The following is a 22715-nucleotide window of genomic DNA, read 5'->3' as shown; positions in this document are numbered from 1 at the left end:
TGTTTTGGAATTCATCATAATTGCTGTCATCTATCATGGCCAATGAGTATTAGTTTTCTGCGAAAGATGCTACTTTTAGTTATAACTCATTCATTCAAAAACAATTAGTATTTCCATGTTCATTCAGAACAGCTATCAGATCCTTCTATACTCTATCTTTGCTACATCTAATATGCAATGCTGCTAGTGCATTAATTAAAAAAAAAAAAACTGCTAGTATTCATAGAGAAGACCATGCCAAAGAACAGAACAGTACACTGTCAAGAGAACTGGGATGGAGAGCATACACAGATCTGAGTATTCTCCCTGGATCTTGCTCTTCTTGCTGGGTGTGTGACTATGGACAAGTCATGTCATCCTTCAAGCATCAGTATCCTAATCAATACAATGGTGATGATGGCTTTGCCAAACTTTCTCACGGGATTGTCAGTGGGCGCAAACAAGGTAATATATAAAAGTGCTTTGCTAAATAATTATTCATAATGTCCTATGTTGATTGGCACATACATAATGTCTATAAGATAGTTATTGGAGATTTAAAGACTGGAAGAGGACAGTTTCTTTATATCCTATCCTTAGAAATTAGCAGTTGACCATGAACTCTCCTACCCCCAGAATCCATGAAATTTATATATACTTTGGGGGTAAGAGAATCAGGTCAGACAGGTTATAATCACAACCTGCTAATTTAAATATTCATGTTTGGCATTCAAGTGTTCAATTACATGTCTCTAGTGTAACCCTGATGAGTTTGCATTTAAAGAGAAAATGGTAGAAGGAGATGATAAGAGGGTGATACTGATTTTGAAACAGAAGGCGCTCTGGTGTTCTTTTTCCATTTGTTGACTGCAGTTACAACATGCCTTGGGTGCTGTGTGATACCATCAACGGTGCCCACTACTGTTTATAAATAAATACTACCTCTCTGAGTCTCTGAAGTTGTATCCTCAGCCTGTTTTCTTCAAATTCTTTCTTAAACCCTTTTTTTCCTTTGAGTAGCCTTCAGCTAACAACTTCTTTTTAACTTTAGATCTTATCTATACAGGCTACAGGATGTTCATTTAAGATTTTTGGCCATGATCATGTCTGTTACAAAGCGTTGCACAACTGCCATAGAGCTGACCTAGCTCAAAATGCATAAAGCAACAATTTCATTGGAATTTGAAATGATTAGCCTAGGACCACAAATGGCAGTTGGTTTGACTGCCTGGTGTTCAGACTATGAATGGTATATTCAACCAGCTGAACAAACCTCTTCCCGAAGGACGATTCCCAGTGAATGCTGGTGGTGTAAAACGAAGAGCGAAAAGCTGCATGTCACGTTGTGTCCTGGGTGTTCAGCAGGCTGACGCCACTGCACCAGCTGGTTAGGCTCATCTAATTTATGACTGTGCCTAGGAACTGCCAATACATGTGGATATCCACAGGGACAAAGACCCCCCAGGCACTAGTTTGTCCTATGCTTTTCGTTTTTCTTACATATATCACAGGTAAGCCCCTACAGTAGCAGCCATAGCAATAAACCTGTAATCAGTAGCTCTCAACAGACTCAAATAATTTGAGGTATTAAAAAAAGGGTAAGTCTATGATATTGTAACCATCAAGCTGTTGGACTTGGATCCCATTTGTTGACTTATATTCAAACCAGGATCTGAAAAACAGTACTGAACAGAGCCTCTTAGCCAATGGATCCCTTTTTGGCTCTTTCTGAAAAATAAGACTTTCCCTTGACTCTTTGGTCTAACCATCATAGCCAATTAAGCATGGAGTAGGTTTCCACCAGAACATACTGTTTATGCTGTATCACTGTGCTAAAGCCTTCTGTGTAATTGTTCTCTTGGCTGATTTCAGTTAAAGACTATTTGTTGTTTTCTCTCCCTTTATTAATTGGTAAAACATAATACGGCAGATTGTCATAGCTCAGAATGTAAGGTTATTTCCCACACAACAGATGTGTCGGAGGGAGGGTGAGGCTACAAGCCTGTTGCTTCTTCCTTATCAAAGTCTCTACATACTCCCAACTAATGAATTCATTACTGCTTTTGTCTGTTGCACTGGCCTCTTATTATTTGAAAGCAAGTCCATTCTGCTACTCCCAACTTAACCATCTATCTTTCCCCAACACTGCCATAAATCAGAGTCCTCCAGCGCCGGGTCTCTCTCTCTGGCTATTCCTTTTGTGGCTCTTTGAATCTTCCTCCTATTTCCGTATCCTCGGCTGTGCCATCAGACCGTACGGAACACTTGGCATTGACATTTTAATTCTGTTTCTACTAAAACCGTCTTCACACGGTGTGTGTAAATGCTTGATGCAGCAACTCTAGCCGACTCAGAACAAATCTCTCCTGTTACCATCAGATGCACTTCCTCTTTCTGGGCCTGACAATTGAAGAAGAACCTCAGATGCTTCATTCTTGAAAAAAATCAAGCCACTCACTTTCTCTTTGTTAAATTTTAATAGTTCCCTCCTTCTATTCCCAAAGGTCCTCCCTTTCAGACCGTTAAAAATATTGTGGTTTATAAGGATGCTATGCGGTGACAGAAACAACGTGATGCAAACAGGCTGTGTTATGGGATGGAATGTGTTCAGCTGGAGGGCTATTATGGGGTCGCCTGATGAGGCACTGCTCAGAACTTCCTGAGGTAAAGACACCACAGGTTAAAACCACACAACTTTAAGCATAGGTAGAGAAAGTATGTGTGTGTGTGGCCAATAACACAGAAGATGAAGCCATGCATGTTAGCTGCCTCCAACACACAGATTGCTGCAGGAAGGTAAGGGTTATGGCCCAGTCATTAGCAAGCAAGACCAGGGCTACTGCTATCAAGTTAAAGAATCAGAGCTCAGCCGTTCTTTGCAATGCTTTTTCAAGAAGTGAAACCCCAATTACCAAACATGCTCAAAACCAAAGCAGTTTATCCATCTGTTTGTGGTTGCTGAAGAAAAGAGATTACCTATGATCTCACTGATATGAGGAATTTGAGAAACGAGACAGAGGATCATAGGGGAAGAGAGGGAAAAATGAAACAAGATGAAACCAGAGAGGGAGACGAACCGTAAGAGACTTTTAATCTCGGGAAACAAACTGAGGGTTGCTGGGGGGTGGGGAGTAGGGATAGGGTGGCTGGGTGATGGACGTTGGGGAGGGTATGTGCTATGGGGAGTGCTGTGAACTGTGTAAGACTGATGAATCACAGACTTGTACCCCTGGGGCAAATCATACATTCTATGTCAATTAAAAAAAAAAAAGAAAAGCGATTACAATAAAAGAACTCTTATATTTCCTTCCAACTCTAATATTTAGTGCTTTTTATTGTTTTGTTTGAAACTCCTTCATCCTCTGCCTATTTTCTTTAAAAAAGTGGGGGAGGAGGAAGAACAGGTTAAACCCATGGCTTTCTTCGTAAGTGTTCTGTGTCCATTAGATGAACGTGGCAGAGACTGTTCAACAAAATCTATTTCCTCCTCTCCCTGGCCACATAGTTAGACTGCATTTCCCAGCCTACTTTGCAACTCATCATGGCCACATGACCCGGTTCTGACCAGTGAAAAGTGAGGATCCGTGTGTGTCACCTCCAGGCTGGCACGCACCTCTTCCCACCAGCTGACTGGAGAGACCACCCTCAGGCCCAGGACACCAAAGGATGGGTGGGACAAACTTTCTGTCCCTCCTCCCCTCCCGAGTATAAACCCCTCCACCTAGCTGAGGAACGCCTGCCTCAAACTGTTAAATGAGCAACAGTTAAGCTCCCACAGTGTCTGAATCATTACACATTTTGGGGTCTATTTATGTAGGCAGCCTGGCATTCTACTAATGTACCCAGCCATTCACATAACGGCACCGAAGCATTCTCATTCCTTGAACTAAAATCTCAATGATTGGAACCAAAATTTCAGTTTCTTTGTATGTAGTCCCAGAAACTAATGAATATTTAATTTTATTTATTTATTTATTTTTAAGATTTATTTATTTATTTATTTATTTGTCAGAGGGAGAGAGAGGAGCGAGAGTGAGCACAAGCAGACAGAGTGGCAGGCAGAGGGAGAAGCAGGCTCCCTGCTGAGCAAGGAGCCCAATGTGGGACTCGATCCCAGGACGCTGGGATTATGACCTGAGCCGAAGGCAGCTGCTTAACCAACTGAGCCACCCAGGCGTCCCGCTAATGAATATTTTAAACACAATTACCCAGAAGGCTTTTCTTTTGACAAATATATACAGTTTGTGCTTGAAGCATTAGGTTTACTTTAATCCTTAAAATACCATATTTTTAAAAAACCTATTTGAAGCTATTTTTAAAAGTATTTGGTAAGTTAGATGCATGTACCCATACTTTTCAGTACACACTATATACATTTTCTTCATTTCTATTAAGTCTTCAGAATTTGCAATGTGGTTATTTTACAAGGAGTGCATTCTGCATTGTGAAGGAGCTCAGTACTTAGTATTGAGCCAAGATGAGCTTTTTACTATTTCTCTGCAAAACACAGAAACTGTTTCAGACATTTTTCACAAAACTTAAATGATAAAATTATTTGAGGGCTAAAGACTGAGCTGTGTTAATCATAGGGTACATACAAAATAAGCCAATAAAATATAAGGTGATTTATTGGTAAGATAAACCCAGAACTAAGCATCCAAACAAGTATTATTCGCCACACATAGTCACTCTGGGAAGCTTATGGTGAAAACACTTCTTGCACTTTTCTTGTGAGGAAACTCAGTACTTTATACCTTTGTATACACACACACGCACACACACACATAAATACATGCATGCACAGTTCCCAAGTATTACTACCAGCTTGACCAGCGAGCCACCACATTTATCAGAAATAGTCTATATTTTCATTAATATTTTTCATAAAATAAGTTTGGCATGAATTCACTAACAAGCAAGGAAATAAAGACAAACACATACATTTAATTAAAACAAATGGATTATTTTCCTTCTCAAGGTCCTTTCTCCCTTGGGGATTCAATTCTATACTTCATAACCTCATATCTTCAGAATTCTTTCATTGTATTCGTCCCTGAATACTGAGTTAAGTTTTAATTAGAGAACTTCTGCAATCACTGGAAACAGATCCACAAATCAATTTATATCGTACATGTTCAGTTAAAGGAAAATAAAAATACAAAAACATCTGTATGTCTCACCTCCCATCAAACCTGTGCTTCAGGAAATCAAAGAGGGCTTTCTGCATCATGTCTGTTACCTTTGCAGAGGTGAGAAAAAAAGAATGAGGCAAACACACGCAGAGGCAGAGACAGAGAGAGAAGTCAAAGGTGGAAGGGAAGGGCACTTTGAGCAAAGACCTCACACAGCCTGTTGTTCCAAAGGACAGGTTACAGTGGGAGGCATTTTCATGCTTAACCACTTACGGTTACTCAAATTTCCCCCATGGCTGTCCTCTAGGGTGCTGAGGAATGAACCAGCAGTGTTCACTAGACCCAAGGCTGACCCCCTTCCCTTCTTAGGTGACAGAACTGCAGCCAAGAGACCACGATAGGTTGGCTTTGCTTGCAAGTGCTGCCTGTCCTTGTCTCCCCTGAGTGGCTCTTGCTTCCAGCATGGAGCAAAGCTCCTCGGGCCAGCCCTGGACTCTGCCACCCCATTGCTGGTAGAAATTTTCCATTTCTACAGATGATTCTCCTGCTCTTCCTCTGACGTTCTCCACTGAGAGGGAAAAGGGAAGGGGAGAAGAGGGAGGGAGACAGACAGGGGGAAGGAGAAGGGGATGGATTCTTAGATCTGCCTTAAAGAGATTCATTAGTTCATTCCATCAGTGTGTATTAAGAAACTACTATGGGCCAGATACTGTCCTAGCTCAGTGGGAATGGGACCCTGGAGGTTGCCCACCTTCAGATTTTAATGTTCCACCCTACCCATTCTTATCTATGCTAGCAGAGTCAGAAGGGCAACATCTGAAATGTAGGGCATCTAAGTCCTTACTCTTTTCTTCTTACGTGGTAATGATTAATCTCTAAACAAGTTCATTGATACTTTCAGTGGAGATTTTTTCCTTCTGTTTCCTTAAAATAAATAAGCAGAGAAATATTTTGTGGGATAGGCCATCATCTTGAACACCCAGCAAGGTGAGATTTGTTGGTGCTTTGGGGTTTAGGTTTGCTAGCACATGTTCTCTTGTGATGTTTATACTCCATTATTTCTTTGTTTTTTTATTTTTTTTTAAGTAAGCTCTACACCCAACATGGGGCTTGAACTCATGACCCTGAGATCAAGAGTTGCATGCTCTACCACTGAGCCAGCCAGGTGCCCCCATACTTGGTTACTTCTAACAGTAATGGGAATGGTTGAGACAGATAATGTTCTTCACTTTGAATTTAATGCAGGGCAAACAGCTGATCAGAACTTTCCATTATAAAGGTTTTAAGGGATATATTTCTAAACAAAAAGATACATGTAAGGTGAGAAGTGTGCCAGAGAAGGAAGCAAGAGCGAAGGGTCACAAAAGCCCCACACTGCACCACCCGTCTTCACAGGAGGGGAGCTGCCTCCTTCAGTACCATTATGGGAGCAGACCCTGGAGGGCCAAGCGCCCAACAGCTGTCTCCTAGTGTCTTGGTCAACAACTGAAGCATAACAGACTGGTATTTGTACCTCATAACCCTTCAGTGACGGCCCCACCAACACCACTGGACGCATGGATGGCACAACATCGTAAGGAGGAATGTGCTCCGTCTGAAAAAGATGATTTGACAGGCGTGACAAGGTAAGGCTCAGCACACCTCCTCAACAGCCACAGCATTCATAATTCTCAGGTCAAATGAGAAATGGTTACCACAGGTCCCCACCAAGGAGGCTCATCCCTTATTCTATAGCCATTTGGGTCATTGAAATGGAGCATTGCAGGCATGTATGGATAGAAACCTTAGCAGTAGATTTAAAAAGGAAACACAACTTACCACTTTTTGCTTCTGTTTTGCTAAAAGACAACAATAAGAGCCATATCAAAATACATAATCTCTGTAAATGATAGTACATGATTTTAAAAGATGGAAGAATGTACCGATTTGTCCCTATAATTCTCATCATTTCGCAATTACCCACTCTGCAGAGCACTACTCTATTATTTCATTCTGGACAAGACAATTTTGAAGAAAAATGAGAAAAATGAGACAATTTCCTTCTTGTACAAATGACCTCATATCCTGATTTCATGTTGGGTGTGGAGGGTGGACTTCATAACAACACCGGAAGTTCTGGGCCAGCCATGGGCTGTAGGATGTTCCCTGCTGGACACAGCACACAGTGTAGCTGAGAACAACGTGGACAAATAAAATTTCATAAAAAGGAACTAAGAATAACAATTTGGGTAAAAATGATCCTCACTTCAATCACTAGTTATTTTTGGATTTGTCATTTTGATGAACCATGAGAAAATTTTGCAGTCCTTTATATGTTTGTAAATTTTCTGCCCACTTTCTAGGATATTGACACATTTTTTCTACTATGTTGTTGTTAATTTCAAATAAATTTATAACTGGTTATTCCTGTTCTTTCTTGTTTGTAATAGTGCAAAGCCACAATGACCTAAATGTCCAACAAATGGGGATGAGGCAAAATATTTTGATATCTGATTCAACTAGTTTTGTGGTCATCCAAGAAGGTCCAGTCCATTTGGGGACAACCAGAGACCTAGTTCGGTTCAGAGACTGGGAGATCAGGAAGGATCCACACCAACAAGAACCCAGTACTCAGAACTACTCCAGAACCAATCATGTGTACTGCAGTTATGGTAGGCCAGGGTGGACCTTGAACTTGTCCTTCTGAGTTGGTGATACCAGATGCCCTAATGCAGCATCAATTCTGGGCCAGCATCAATTTGACTACAGGAGTCAGGGAATGTGGTTGAAAAAAAATTCTACCTGCTTGAATACCTCCCTAATTACCAAATATGTAACAACTCCTGACTGGGTCACCGCTGTCCCTTCATTTCCATTAATTCCAGGGCTCGGTTATCTGCTGTCCAAATAGAAATGAGGTCGTCCAGGCCCATTCTCTGCTTCAAACCTCCCAATCTCTACAACCCAGGCTGTACCATCCTAAAGTTCCCCGTGAAGACTAGAACAGAGCATTTTCTTGAGAGTCTACAACTTTTTTTTTTTCCTTTTTAACTGGCCTTCACCATCTTAATGCCTGTTGGGTTCTTCGGTGGAATAATGAACCTCCTTCAGATTAAATTGCACAATGGACAGTTACTGGCTCTGGGGGGTAAATAAGATTTTTCAAAATTAGATTATAATGATCTGAATTTTTAGTATCATAAGTACCCTTTAAATAGAATCAAATTACTATAGAAAGCAAATGAGCAATGAAATATTAAGTAGAAGACTCTTTTAAATCAAGACTCAAAATCATTTCCAAATTGGTAAAAATACTTTCTCTATGTTCAAATATTAAGAAAGAAAAGCATTCCATTAAAAAGAGTTAAACTAAAACCCTCACCTGTTGATGTGGGTGTTGCTCGAAATGTCCCTGATACCATTTCTCCAAGACTTGAAGAAGAGTTTCCACTGGATTTCCTAGGATATAGAAAAGGAACTTAGGACTCATTCCCCAGATTCCTTACAAATAGACCTTGAGAGTACAAAGCTTTCTTTGGCCTAAATCCTACTAAATAATTCAAAGTACATCAAATCCTGCTTTGGAGAAGAACTTCGAGAATCTGTCCAAATGTTTTCTTTGACCTATTTCTCAGAGAAGGTGGGGAACTAACTGGGACCTGGAAACACTTTGCAAAAATATCTCTCTTAGTTTTTCAATGCAGAAATTGGGCGGAAAAATCAAGGGTAGAACCACTCCTGTGAACCGATGCTTAGCTAATACCGGTCACCAGTTGGCTGCACCAGTTGGATATCAAACATAGCTCAAAACAAGCTTAAGAGCCAGAAGAAGCATTTCTTTTTAAAAAGTGATTATATGGGAGTCAGAATTAAGAAAAGATGGCAATAATATAATAATATTATTTGTGACCTAGAATAGAAGAGTGTTCCATTGGTCTCCTCGTGTGGCTTTGGAAGCTTCCCAGGAACCCACAGAGGCCCTTGGGAGCCTATCTTCCTACTTCCCCAGTGTTCTTCCCTCTCAGTGCTTGAGAGTATGGTCCCTAGGTCAGAACAATCTCATTTCTTATCCTGGTTTTGTCATTTACTAGTTGCGAGACCTTGGCATATCAAATTTCATGTCTTTGAGCCTCAGTTTTCCTATCTATAGAAGTTATACCTCATAGGGTTGGTGTAAAAAAAAAAGAAGAACATGTCTGTGAGCTCTTGGTTTTACTCTTTTAGTTCAAGAGTACATAATAACATTATTGTTTTTAAATATTTTATTCATTTATTTTAGACAGAGAGAGCAGGAGCAGGGGTAGGGGCAGAGGGAGAGAGAGAATCTCAAGCAGGCTCCCAATGCTGGTCTTGATCTCACGACCCCAAGATCATCACCTGAGCCAAAATCAAGAGTTAGACACTTAACTGACTGAGCCACCCAGGCTCCCCAGTATATAATAACATTATAAAATAATAATAATAAAATAACAACTTTGGAAATGGTAATAAATGGTAATAATACATTTATTATTTCATTTAACAAATATTTTTTGAGTATCCATTGTTCTAAAATCCAGGAACACAACAGTGGAGGAAAAGACAAAATCCCTTCCTTACAGAGACAGATTTTAGTAAGCGATATCACTACCAAATAGATGAACAGATAAATACACAGTATTTCTAAAAATAATAAGTGCAAAGGAGAAAACTAAATCAGGAGAAAGATAGGAAGTAAAGGAAGGGAAATGGGTACAATTTTAAAGATGGTGGCTGGAAAGATCTATTTAAAAGATCTATTTAACAAAGATCTGAAGCAGATGAAGGAGTGAGCTGGTGGACATATGAAGAAAAAGGTTCCAATAAGAAGAAGCTAGGAAGTGCAAAGGTCCTGGGGTAGGAACGTGTGTTCCTGATTTGTTTAAGGAGCATCAATAGAGATTAACAGTCAAGAGGAGGAAATAAGAGGAATTAATAATTAATAATATTGTAGGCATGTTATATACTAAAAAAGATTGGTAATTAAAAGTTAGGCGGGGGCACCTGAGTGGATCAGTCAGTTAAGTGTCTCTTGATCTCAGCTCAGGTCTTGATCTCAGGGTTATGAGTTTAAGCCCCGCTTTGGGCTCCATGCTGAGTGTGGAGACCACTTAAAAAAAATTTAAAAATAAAGAATTAAAATAAAAAAGAAGTGGGGCTAACTGTATTTTTGGGCTTTCTTATCACTGTTTAAGAAGTTCCCTTTAAGACAAAGGCAAAAGGGTCCCTAAAGAAAAGAGGAATTTCTGAAGCAGAAAAGGATCCAATAGCAAAAGGAAGTTGAGAGTCAGGAGAAACAACTGCTTCTATATTAGACCTTTCAAAAAATGGTAACACATGTCAAATTCATGCTTCAGCGTGGGTTCACAATATACGCAGGCTCAGTATGATTCTGATTTCTCTTTTCTCAGGTTTTGCATGTATCCCTGGGACCTACGAACACCAGCACTCTGAGATTTTTGTGGCTGTTTCATTAGTTCACTAGAGGTTGATTCATCCAAAGTTAGATGGTGTCTCCATCCCTTTACCAAAAGATGACATATGCTCTGAGTGGAGAAATGGGTTTCTAGTCCTGGGACAGTAGCACGGGTACCATTGTATTCCTTGCCCACTTGAGAGGGGAGTCTCTGTGAGGGTTAACCAGGAAGGGCCCTGATGCCAGGTCAGGCCAGGTTCCCACGCACTGACAAAGGCCCCATATGACTGTCACGGAGGAGAGCTTAATTTCCAAGGAAGGTTTGCTGAGGCCACAGAAAAGTCTTCCCTGTGGAATTCATGTTGATGCCCATGATTTGAGGCTCGAGCATTTCAGAGTGAACTCTCTGAAACTCCTCTGTGTCAATTTCAGAAACACTTCATACCCAGGAAAGTACCTTTCCTCAGAAAGCATACATTTTTAAGCTAATAAGCAAACTTGAAAATATCATCTTATTCTTCTACCCACCTCCCCCAAATAAGTGCATAGAAACAAAGGAGACTTACCCTCCGTGAAAACGTCCCCTTTTTTGTTCTTGCTGAATCCGTATGTTCTCCAGTCTAAGTGGACTAGGGATGAAGCCAATCTCACAGCCCTCTTTCACCAGCCTTCCTATCCACCAATCATTGTTATATTTCTGGAATGCAGATATAAAACTGCTATCAGTAGTAATTCACTTATCTTCACATCCCATTAATTAAGTTCTGAGGATCAGAAGAGCCACTGTTTATATTATACTATATTGCATATAAAACACAATTTATATTATATCATACTATGTTATATATGTCTAAGTGTCCATAGACTAAAGCCAAAGTCTGCAAACTTTTTTACCTAAAGGCCCAGATAGTAAATATTTTAGGTGTTGCAGGCCTCATGGTCTCTGCAGCAGCTTCTTTTTTTTTTTTTTTTAAAGATTTTATTTATTTATTTGACAGATGGAGATCACAAGTAGGCAAAGAGGCAGGAAGAGAGAGAGAGAGGAGGAAGCGGGCTCCCCGCCGAGTGGAGAGCCCGATGTGGGGCTCGATCCCAGGACCCTGAGATCATGACCTGAGCTGGAGGCAGAGGTTTTAACCCACTGAGCCACCCAGGCACCCCTGCTGCAGCTTCTTAAGTCTACTATTGTCACATGCACAAGGCCATAGATAAGCAAGTGAGCATGCTGTGTTTCAGTTAACATTTTCTTTCTAAAAAAGACCTCGGGCTAGCATCAGCCTGTATGCAACAGTTTGCCAATCCCTGAACTAAAGTTGGGTCCTAACCTTTGGATTCCTTTAGTCCTTATGAAGAAGCCCCAACCAATTCTTAAGAAATAGATTTTGGCGGGATAACTATGCATCAATGTAATTGGAACCCTGGAGAACAAGACAGACAAATCTGAGATGAAATACATTCAACTGCCAGTTATTGTCAAAAGCTTGCAGGTAAAGATTCCTTGATATTATCTATAATCTGCTCTCATCGGAGAACTGTAATCTTCTAAATATAGGTTTACAAATTCAGATCCATCTCATTGCCTGATAAAAAAGAATTCTACTCTTACAAAGGCTAAGCATATTTTATGTATGTGGAGTTTTCGCAATAATATCCAAATGGCCCAAAGTCCAATAGGAACACCAGGACTTCCATTTACACAGAAAGTTCCATGACACATAAAATCAGAAAATTAACCCACGCAAAGGCTTCCACCAGTATGAGGTAAGGCTCTGTGAACATGATCCTATTCAGTGGGTGAGCAAAGTTGTATTTGTAATTACAGATTTGCCAAAGCCTAGATCAGAAGGCATATTTAATCCAAGACACCTGCCTCCAGGGAAGGTTTCAGGTAGGTGATTTTTAGAAAGCAGGTATCAGTCCTATTGTTCATATTCTCCACAGATGGTGCCAAAAACTTTGTCTTCATCAGTGTTGTGTTGGGCAAGGCTCCCTCTCTGTTTGATCCAAAAAGTATCTGGTTTATTTTTCAAAATGAAAAACTATATGTAGTACACTTTGCTTAGCTCAGAGAAAAGTGAAATTTATGACACTGACACATTGTGAAGGAGAAATGGATGGTTTCATTAACTCACTGCAGCGTGAAATTCTGCATAGCTGTGAGTAATTTGCAACATCAGCCTCATACTCAAAAGCGAAGCGGTATGGCTTAGGGATTTGGCCTTTATATGCACACAGCTCTTGCACGAGGTATGCATGGTACATAGTGTGAGACGGCATTTCAGGAATGTGGGTTGAGGGGGACACCTGGGTGGCTCAGTGGGTTTAGCAGCTGCCTTCAGCTCAGGTCCTGATCCCAGGGACCTGAGATTGAGTCCTCCTTGCTCAGCGGGGAGGCTGCTTCTCCCTCTCCCTCAGGCTGCCACTCCCCTTGCTTCCCCTGCTTGTGCGCTCGCTCTCTCTCTCTCTCTCTCTTTGACAAATAAATAAATAAATTCATAAAAAAAGAAAAGAAAGAAATGTGAGTTGACCTAATATAAAATCTTGCACAATCAAAGTCTTGATTTTTCCTATCTTTCCATTCTGTATTTCAGGATAACAAGCTTGAAATAATAGGCCTGTTTATTCTGGAATCAACAAAGGGCAAGGAGGCCCTTTTAGAATCTTTGGTGCACAGGTCTGGAATGTAAATCTTCGCATGGTGGGGACAAAGCAGGCTATGAGTCAGAGTGTCCTAGGGTTTAAGTTACTTCCTGAACCGTAAGTTAGCCTGCGGGAACACTCATTTATTAAACGGTACCCAAGCGACCTCAAAGGGCTTCTAGAAATGGTTCATGGCAACTTGCCAATCTGTTTTAGCTTCCTCGTAGGAAGCAGCTAAAGTTCAGTGAGTATCTGGCTCCACGTAAATAAAAAAGTTCTCCGAGCCACCGGAAGTTGCCACATAGATTCAAGAGCTCCACACTCGTGTCATTTGGTGAATGTGATAAGCAGAGCTGCCGTTTTTTCTCTGCGTTTAAGCTTCTCATTACTGAAAAAGTGCTTAAAGCCGTGCATTAGAGATAGTCATCTGGATGACAGATGAGATGAGAGGCGACAAGACTACAGAAGTGCATTCCTTGAGTGATGCTCCAGAAGTGTGAGCGAGGGGTTCTGGGACGGTCACCTCAGCGTTGCTCCATTTCTTCTCATTCCATTTCCCTAACATGATTAGCACTTTCTCTTTCTAAGATGTGTTCTTAGCAGGTATTTCAAGATCTGAAAACAAGTGACTCTAACCTATGCCGGATTACCAGCTCAATTCCGTACATCAAACTGCTGGTCTGAAGAGAAAGTCACTGAGCAAGGAACATATAAATCAAAAAGCAACCAAGAGGACAAGTTGGGAATGTTGATGGAATGGAGGAAAGCAATAACATCCAGCAAGGCTGGAATGTGGGTGTGAGGGGGTGTGCATAAAATATGTGAGAGCTTCTCTTACCTTTTAAAGTTCTGCTTCTCCTTGGAAACAATGGGTGTTACCAACTAATGAATAGGGTTTGGTCATTTTTGATGGAAATGGTGAGACAATCCACTTAACCGCTCAGATGGTGGGACACATGTTTCAGGCTCCGTGTCCTTGCCCACCAGGCAAATGTGGATATCCTCACCTCACGCACTTTGAAAACATGGAATTCATCAAGTCGATGCTACCCCAGCTTCCTGTTAGCAAGGCTCTGAACCGTGGGTGTCTGCACCCACCCTCTCTCTGCATGTTACAATGAGTAAGTGGTCCCCTTCCTATCAAAAATCTCACCCCCCTCCAACTTGGGGGTCTGGATCCCACCCTTTCTGCCTACTCAAAAACTATACTCCTTTGCCCATCTTTCCTTTCCCATCAACCTCTCCCTCTCTCCGTTTGTTAGTATCAGCATGTGCAGGTGCTCCATGAGCTCCTATCTTAAAAGAAAACCTTTGACTTCATATCCTCTTCAGTCTACTACCTGGTCAGTGTCAACCTCCTTGAAAGCATGCTCTATGCTTGCTAAACATTCCTAACTCCCCTTCTCTCCTCACTCCCCTTCACTTGGCTTCCAGATAATCGTCCTAATGACTTCCGTGCCGCTGACCACCGTGTTGCCAACCCAATGTCTATTTTTCACTGCTCATCTTAGGGGACATGTCACAGCATTTGCACAGCTGACTGCTTCCTCCTTTGGGACACACTCCTCTCTTGATGCCCATGCATCACTCTGTCCTGCTTTTCCTCCTATATCTCAGGCTTCTCCTGTTCCCTCTCCTTATTTGTTGAGTCATTTCATGTAGCCCACCTCTGCAGGATGGAATTCCTTCAGGTTTGACGTCGGATTGCTTTCTCTTCTCCCTCTCCTCCCTCTTTAGGTGACTTCAATCATTATCATGGCTTTAAATGCCACACATAAACTAATGACCTAAATTGACATCTTTGGCCCAACCCTTTCCTCGAAGTTCCAGATTCTTGTATCTAACTTCTACCTGATATGTCCTTTGAGAAGTCCCCTTCCATCTGTCCTTTTCCCACCTTAGTCTTCTCCATCTCCATTGCTCAGTTCACAAACCTCGATCTCCCTGGTCATGTGTGATTTCTCCCTCACTCTTAGTTTCTTGACCTGGTCCACCACCACTGCTCTTCACTAAAGTGTGCAATAGGTCTCAAATTTGTCTACTTCTTTCCATCTTGCTGCTGCCATGCTGGCCCAATTCCATCAGAATGGTTCTAATGGTCTCCCTGATTCCATACTTATCCCACCCCAATCCACGGTCTCTACAACAATCAGAGTAGCCTTTAAAAAAATAATAAATCCATCCCACTCCTTTGCTTTTAAAGTCTTCAATGGCTTCTTATTATACCCAGAATAAAATCTAAAGTCTCATCGTCACTTTAAGGTCCTCTTTGACCTGTGTCCTGCTTACTTCTAGGACTGTGTCTTGCTACTAGGTCCCTGGCTCACTGCATTATAGCCATATGGCCTTCTTCTAGTTAACTGATTATGCCAAGCTTTTCTCCTACCACAGGGCCTTTGCACATGGTGTTTCCTCTCCCTTGAAGACCTCCTCTTGCTCTTTTTAAGGTTGGCTCCTCTTCATCTTTCAGGTGTCTACTTAAAGGTCACATTGTTCAAAAGGCCTTGTTTGATCACCCCGTATTTAAAAGTATATATAACACCTTCATCCCTATGTTTTAAATTTTTTAGCATCTGCTTCATTTTTCCCCCAAAGCATTCAAAATTTGCAATTATTTATTTGTTCGTGATCTGTCTCCCCACAAGAATTTCAGTCCATGAGGGGAGAGAATCTGTCTGCTTTGTTTATAGCAATCAGACAACATCTGCCACGGCCTGCACAAACTTGAACACAAGTGTTCAAGAACTGTATCTTGAAGGAGTACTTGAACAAAGGAACAAAGTAGATAGAACTTCACCCAGCTTACATGGGCACAACGCAAAGACAGACATCTGTAGATATCCAGATGTTTGACCTACTTGCTATCAAGTGGCTAAAGTGTTAAAACTATGTATATGTCTCGGTGTCACTAATGCAAATGTAGCATGCAGGGCTTCAAAGACAATGATTTGCAAAACTGCTGTGTATTTACCACGTGCATCTCATTTTAGACTGGGGATAAGTGCAGGTATTTCAGAGATGTGCAGTGACTGGTTTTACTGACCACACTGCTTCAGGTTTCACTTTACTGTCCCATTCTCTTTTTTTGAGGGGCATGGGGGCATGCCAACCTGCCAGTGTATGCCTCCAGCCCCATCGGGAACTTCTGTGCAGAACAAAGCAGGCAAGACTGTCCTCCTGACTTGGCCCCATTCTTGTGCCCACCCTCCAGATACCATCCTTCCCCTCTACCGCAGCCCTTCACTCAATCAGCGATCCTTCCAATAGAGTTCACTAGGTTCAACATGTCAGCACAGATAACATGCTGAAATCTTTCCTATCTTAAAAAATAAAAAAGCAAATAAAAATTTAAAAATACTTCCTCGATTCTATACTACTTTTTTCTAGCTATAATGCATTCTCATTTTCAACTCAAAGCTTTTAGGTAGAGCAAATTGCAATTCCTCTCCTCTAGCCTCCAGATTATGTGGGTAAAGGCCTAATAAGTGTCTTCACGGGGCCTTCACAGCACCCCAGACACAGTGTACCTGAGAGCCAATTTACAACCACATCCACCTTGCAACAAAGCTTCTCCCCCTCTGCCTTCTTCATCTACCCATCCCCTCATCCCCAGAGCGCCTCCCTGACTTCTTTATTTTGAAAACTGACACAATCCTCTACCCTTTGTAGTGAGCTAGAAAACTGGCCTTTCTCCATCCTTCCTTTCTCTCTATTTCACTTTCTCCAATATCACCCCCAGCATATGAAATCTCCCAATCTTGCCTGTCTGCCTCTTCACTCCCTCCAAGCCGCTCCCTCTCTCCAGCCTCTCTGCTGCAATCTCAGGCCAGCCTCTGCAACACTCTCCTGACCGTCAGAGTCAGTTTGCTAACACAATGCTCGTGGCACCTGCCCATTATTTAAAATTCCTTTCCAGCCCACTGCCTGGTGATAAAGTCCAGGCTTCTTGTCAGGGTCAAAGAGGTCCTTTCTTATCAGGCCCCTGCGTCTGTGACCTGGCTCATCCCCTGTACTACTCCCTACTTCCTGCCCTCCAGCCACGTTGCACTGGTCCTGGCTGTCCCTTCCATCAGATCCATCCCCACACCCACCCAGCCTGAACTCCCTCAGGTTTCACCATTTCTGTAGAGCTCCTGCCCCATCTTCCTCTGGCCAGCTAGGTAGCCCTTCCCGCTTTTTCTTCAGGTTCCCATGATACCTATTCAATTTTACTACTATAGAACTTGTCATCCAGGGCAGAAACTAGGCACCTGCAAGTGTTTTCCACCAGACTCAGAGCTCCCTGGCAGTGGGGACAGTGTGCCTCATCTCTGATCTCTCGATGCCCAGCACAATGTCTGAGATGAAGTAGGATTTCAATTCAGGTTGACTAAATGAAACTTCCTGTGTCATCATTCCACCTTTCAAGTTGCAAGGCCTCAAGTCCTCTCTGTACCTCTCGATCCCTTAAGCTTTCTGTTTCCCAAAGTCCTCTGCCCTCTTCCTAGCTTTAACACTTTAATTATTAATTATACTCTCTAGCGTTGGTTCCAAGGTCAAGGTCCACAGGATTACAGCAGAGATGTTTACAATTACAATATCCCTTGTAAATGGTCCCTCATGGGTAGATGCCATGCTGCCATATTCACGTTTCCCTAAGTGGGATCCATAGACCTGTGGTTCTGCAGTCGTGCAAGGTGATTAGAAGGTGACCAGGGGACCAGAGATCTGTCCTAAATCCACCCTGTGATGACGGTGATCCAATGTTTTCAATGAGCGATCATGCAAGCAATGATCTCAGTCCTCTAAATCCCAGTGAGAATGCATGGATTTGGAAAGCCTGGCAAATTAAATAAGCTAACACACTGACAGCTCCTCAGGGCTCCTCTCGGTTCAGTCTGGCTCAGAGCTGATCCCGGCTCTCGGCCTGTGGCAGGTTAAGGGACGCAGAGAGTCCTACATTTACCTCTTTAATGTGGAGGAAGTCCTTGGCGTCGAAGGAGATGGCCGTGCTCGGAACGGGCACATCCTCGTCCAAGGCGCCACAGTAGCTCACGTTCGTCTTCACAGCAAATGCTACAGGCTTGGACTGGGGGCAGACAATGGCATAAGGACGGAGGAAGGAGAAAGAGTGGGATTTTTCATATTGGAAAATACAATTAGATAATTGATAGTACCAGGCAGGAAGGGAAACCACTTTCCAAAGAGGTGTCTCAAATGGGTTTCACGGCTCCTGGCTGCATAGAGAAATCTGCAGCAATGACTCTAAAATGATTCAACCCAATCAGCCCAAACATTTCCTCCTCCTGGGCTGCTTTCGAATACCCCAAACCAAGAAACCTGCTCTAAAGTGCTGGGGAGGGATGGAAAGACAGGCAGGGGGCTGTCTGCTTTGTCCTCTACTCCTAAAACTTGTTTGTTATTTTAAATGATAACAGACACCCCTTGGGATACAGGAAATGTGTGCTAGGTCTTAAATTAAAAGGTGTTGGCAGGAGTAAAATAAATATTTTTTTTGAGATAGCCTCAGATCTGAAATCCTGCAGAATCCTACTCAAAATGAATACCTTGTCCTGCCAGGAAAAAGAAAGGTCAGTTATGGGCAGACCAGAAGGAGGAGCACCATCCTCTCCCTGGGTAACAAAAGTTCGTTCCGAAACTCTTTTTAGGTAAATTCCTCCCCAGCAAAGCGCTCTTGGGTGGGTGCGTCCTTGCAAAGGCTAAGCAAACCAGCAGCCTAAGCTAACGGTAATGCGGCTGCCATCTGAGTGACCACAAAGGCCACAAAGCACTCTGAAAGAAAACTAAAAAAAAAATTAGCTGAAGTGAGAACACAAGGTTCCTGCAATCCTGGGTTGTTTTGTTAGTGGCTCTTTTATTTGTGCTGAGAACATGACTGCGGAGCAAGAGTTGAGGCAAGACCCTGGTTAGAGTCCCGGCCATGTCCCTTCACAAGCACGGCCCCACACCCCCTCCAGCCCATCAAGCTGTGTCACAGCGAATGAAGATGCCTCGTTACTGGCATCATTCCCCTCTTACTGCTCTTACAATGAGTTTACTGTAAAAACAGAAAAAGGAAGGAATTCATATCACTTGAGCTTCAGTTTTTCTTCTAAAAGTTAGAAAGACTGGATCATTATGCCTTAGGAGTCTGTCCTGGAGGGCAAGGAACAGAGGCTGGCCACAAACCGTCTTACATTTTACATGGAACTTCATTTGGCAAAAGGAGTCTATGCTAAAACAAACAAACAAACAAACAAACAAAAGCAGTTTGAAAGGTATAGAACAGGAGACCTCTAGTGACTCTTCCACTTCTAAGATTTAAAAATATAGTTTGCTCTTCATTGCCTCCTGTGGGTAAAGAAATTCCTGGGGGGGGGGGGCTCGCCCCCGGTGGAATATCTAAAGTTCTATTTTTGGCAACACCTTCGATGGCTCATGTTTGCTGAAATACTAATAGTTGTTCAAAGCTCCAAACTTCACGCTAAATTTGAGGTAGGAGACCGAAACCAAAAGGGGAGCTGTACAGAGACCCCACGGAACAACAGTCTAGCATGTGCAGCCAGAAATGAAGGCTGATGGCCCAGAGAATGAGCGGTCAGGAACAGGTAGAGCAACCTGTGCCTGAGGGGGCTCTCTGCCAGCACTGGGAGGGGCAAGCTTAAAATCAGCCACCACCGTGAAGTCGGAAGATGCCCAATAATTCACCACCAAACCAAACACAAAGAGTGAGGGGTCAGAGTCTCAGGAAATGGCCCCCCAGGAATGTTACTAACCTCTCTTAGGGGGTAAATGGGTCAGGGAACCTTACAATCTGGTGCCTTATCAGGATGATCATAAAATGACTGTTTCAGAGAAATATGTGGCAGGGGATGAGCAGCTGATGCCTGCTAAGCAACAGGCCGCTTTGGAATCAAAGAGGGGCCAGAAAATCACCTTTGCTCTCTCCAGCTGGATCGCGGCTTGTTGTTCTCTCTCCTGCCGAATCGCTTCCCGATCCTCTTCCAAAGAGACATCGGAGTCAGACGGCCTGCTCGTGTAGGAATCCGCGGAACCCTGAAAAGGAAAACCCAGAGTGGTTTCAGTGAGGCGATGGGGAGCTCCTTCGAGCGTCCCATCCATACCAGCATCCTGGAGTGAGTTCTCCTAATTTGCATGGGGTTTCCTGCACACACTCTGCGCCTTTGCTGCAGACATACGTTCAGAATATGGTTAATCATCTTAGTAATTCAGAAGGTAGCAATGCTGTGAAGGAAAATATTTGGACTAGATTAAATGCCAGGAAGTGAACTGCCATGAAAATTATGTGATATTCAGTTCCAATGCTGCTTGTTTTATGCTATCTTTATATTAAGCCCGTATTCATTTGTGAACTGGAAGTTTCATTCCATTCTCCCCTTTGTATATACGTCTAAAGGAAAAAGAGATTCAGCCTATGATAAGAGCTAAACTCTACCCATATTTTGGGCTACAGAAGACAGATTTATCTAAGATTTCAACACAGCAAAGTAGAATCCTGCATTAGTAAATGAGTTTCTAGTTCTAGTATCTAGTATCTTTCACTATTAAAACTCTAGTCCTTGGCATGCCTGGCGCTCTGTCAGCTAAGTGTCCAACTTTAGATTTTGGCTAATGTCATGATCTCAGGATTGTGAGATCGAGCCCCGTGTCGGGCTCCACATGGGGTTTGAGCCTACTTAAGATTCTCTGTCTCCATCTTCCTCTGCCCCTTGTCCCCTCTCTCCCCCTCTCAAAGCAAAACAAAATAAAACTTTAGTCATTGTCCCACAATAGCCACACCTGGTCACTATGGCCACCAAGCCATGAACCTTAAAGATGAAAACAAGGATATTCTCAATGGAAGCACACACCTAGAAGAGCTATTTGAACAACACTGAAATCCAGCCTGACAGATGTGGCCAAGGTACTGGGGGTGACCAGCATCACTCGGTATTCACGGTGTAAGAAGAGATGAAAACTATAGCACCTAGTTAAAAAGTTAAAAAAAAGGGGGGGGGCACCTGGGTGGCTCAGAGGGTTGAGTCTCTGCCTTCAGCTCGGGTCATGATCTTGGGGTCCTGGGATCGAGCCCCGCATTGGACTTTCTGCTTGGCGGGGAGTCTGCTTTCCCCCTTCTCTCTCTGCCTGCCTCTCTGCCTTGTGATCTCTCTCTCTCTGTCAAATAAATAAATAAAATCTTAAAAAAAAAAAAAGTTAAAAAAAATCCTTTAAGTCCGCCCTCTGGTTGCTAAAGGAACATTGCCCTTATGATATCCTTAAGCTGGCATTACAAGTAGGTATTTGCATAGATGATGACATTTATACAGCCGTGTTACTGATAGAACTGGTGTATTTGGTATGTTTCATACATCACACACAGATTTTGAAAAGCGCAGACCTATCCATATAGCTGAGAACCTACTCTCCACTGCAGAAAAGAACTCTAAGAATGGTTGACTGCCGAAATGGATCCTTTGAAAGTTTTCCTAAACTTAGAAATGTTAGGGTTAGCATAGATTTTCCTGGTGGCCTAGGACAGTAACTCTTGGTGAGAGGTTTTATCAGAACACCCAATAGAACCCTAGTTCTTAATTCTTCCTCTGCAGCTTACTTTAGAAAACTATGCAAGTTACTTGGGCCCCTCCAGACTCAGTCTCTTCATATGCACGATGCGGACGCTGCTTACTTCAAAGAATTAAGTGGAATAAGACATAATGAACAGCTAATTGACTTAGTCCTCACTATCGTACCAGCACAGAGCTAGCTGCTATGCATACCTCATCTCTCTGAATCCTGGGAACAGTGTAGAAGCTTCCATTCAAACTTGGGCAGTCTAACCCTAGAACTAGCAGCTTGAAACCCTACACCGAGCTGCACTTGATATTAAAATATTTACTCCAGGATGCGGCACATGGTAAGCACATAAGAAGTGGCCATTCTCATCCCTGTTTCCTAGTCCTGACAGCTTTACATTGATTAAAAAAAACAAAAACAAAAACAGACTCTAATCATTTGTTCAACTCAAATATATACACAACAGCCCATCTCGAAAAACATCCATTTTTTTCATTGTATTTGTTGCCAAGAAAACACTATTTTTTTCCCAGCTTTATTGAGATATAATTGACCTATAACACAGTGTATGTTTGAGGTGTACAATTTTTTTATTTGATGCACTTATACACTGCAAAATGATTACACTGTAAGTGTGATAACTGCAATGTGCCCAAACCCATGCACTTATGTAGCACTTCTGGAAGTGCCCTTTATAGAGGAAATGGGTTTGTTAAACAAATTATAACCAAATTCCTATGTGCAAAAGGACTGGGGGAAAATCTGGACCTACAAAATGGATGAGTGCAGGGTGACTGACTATCTACAGATCCCTCATTGCTGAAAGAAAAAGCGACTTTGAAGTCCTTTCAATGAGTTCTCTTAGAACACAGTTTTTGTCCAAATGTAGGTATTCCTGCAAACAAACCAGAGTAAGAGGGAAAGAAAACAATGTTTCTAAAATATATATGAGAATAGTTTTGAGTTTGTTCTAGGCGATGCTTTGTTGCAGTGTGATA

General features: G+C 42.3%; 1 protein-coding gene across 3 annotated transcripts in view; it reads right to left on the bottom strand.

The window, feature by feature from the left end:
* CACNB4 (calcium voltage-gated channel auxiliary subunit beta 4) overlaps positions 1-22715 on the bottom strand; it is a gene marked incomplete at both ends in the record, with an annotated part of 240399 nt that overhangs the window by 27344 nt on the left and 190340 nt on the right. For 2 of the 3 annotated variants that reach the window (XM_080798892.1, XM_080798893.1), the window contains 7 exons: positions 5160-5218; positions 6625-6705; positions 6930-6949; positions 8473-8549; positions 11091-11221; positions 18110-18232; positions 20080-20199. In XM_080798892.1, the coding sequence (XP_080655018.1) occupies positions 5160-5218; positions 6625-6705; positions 6930-6949; positions 8473-8549; positions 11091-11221; positions 18110-18232; positions 20080-20199 (611 nt within the window). Of the gene's footprint in view, positions 1-5159; positions 5219-6624; positions 6706-6929; positions 6950-8472; positions 8550-11090; positions 11222-18109; positions 18233-20079; positions 20200-22715 lie in introns of those variants that run through there. The other variant, XM_080798894.1, reaches the window with a different exon arrangement.

The sequence above is a fragment of the Martes martes genome, assembly GCF_963455335.1.
Source record: "Martes martes genome assembly, chromosome: 3".
NCBI classification, from domain to species: domain Eukaryota; kingdom Metazoa; phylum Chordata; class Mammalia; order Carnivora; family Mustelidae; genus Martes; species Martes martes.
Note: the sequence above shows the minus strand (reverse complement) of the source record. Positions and strands in the feature narration are given on the sequence as shown.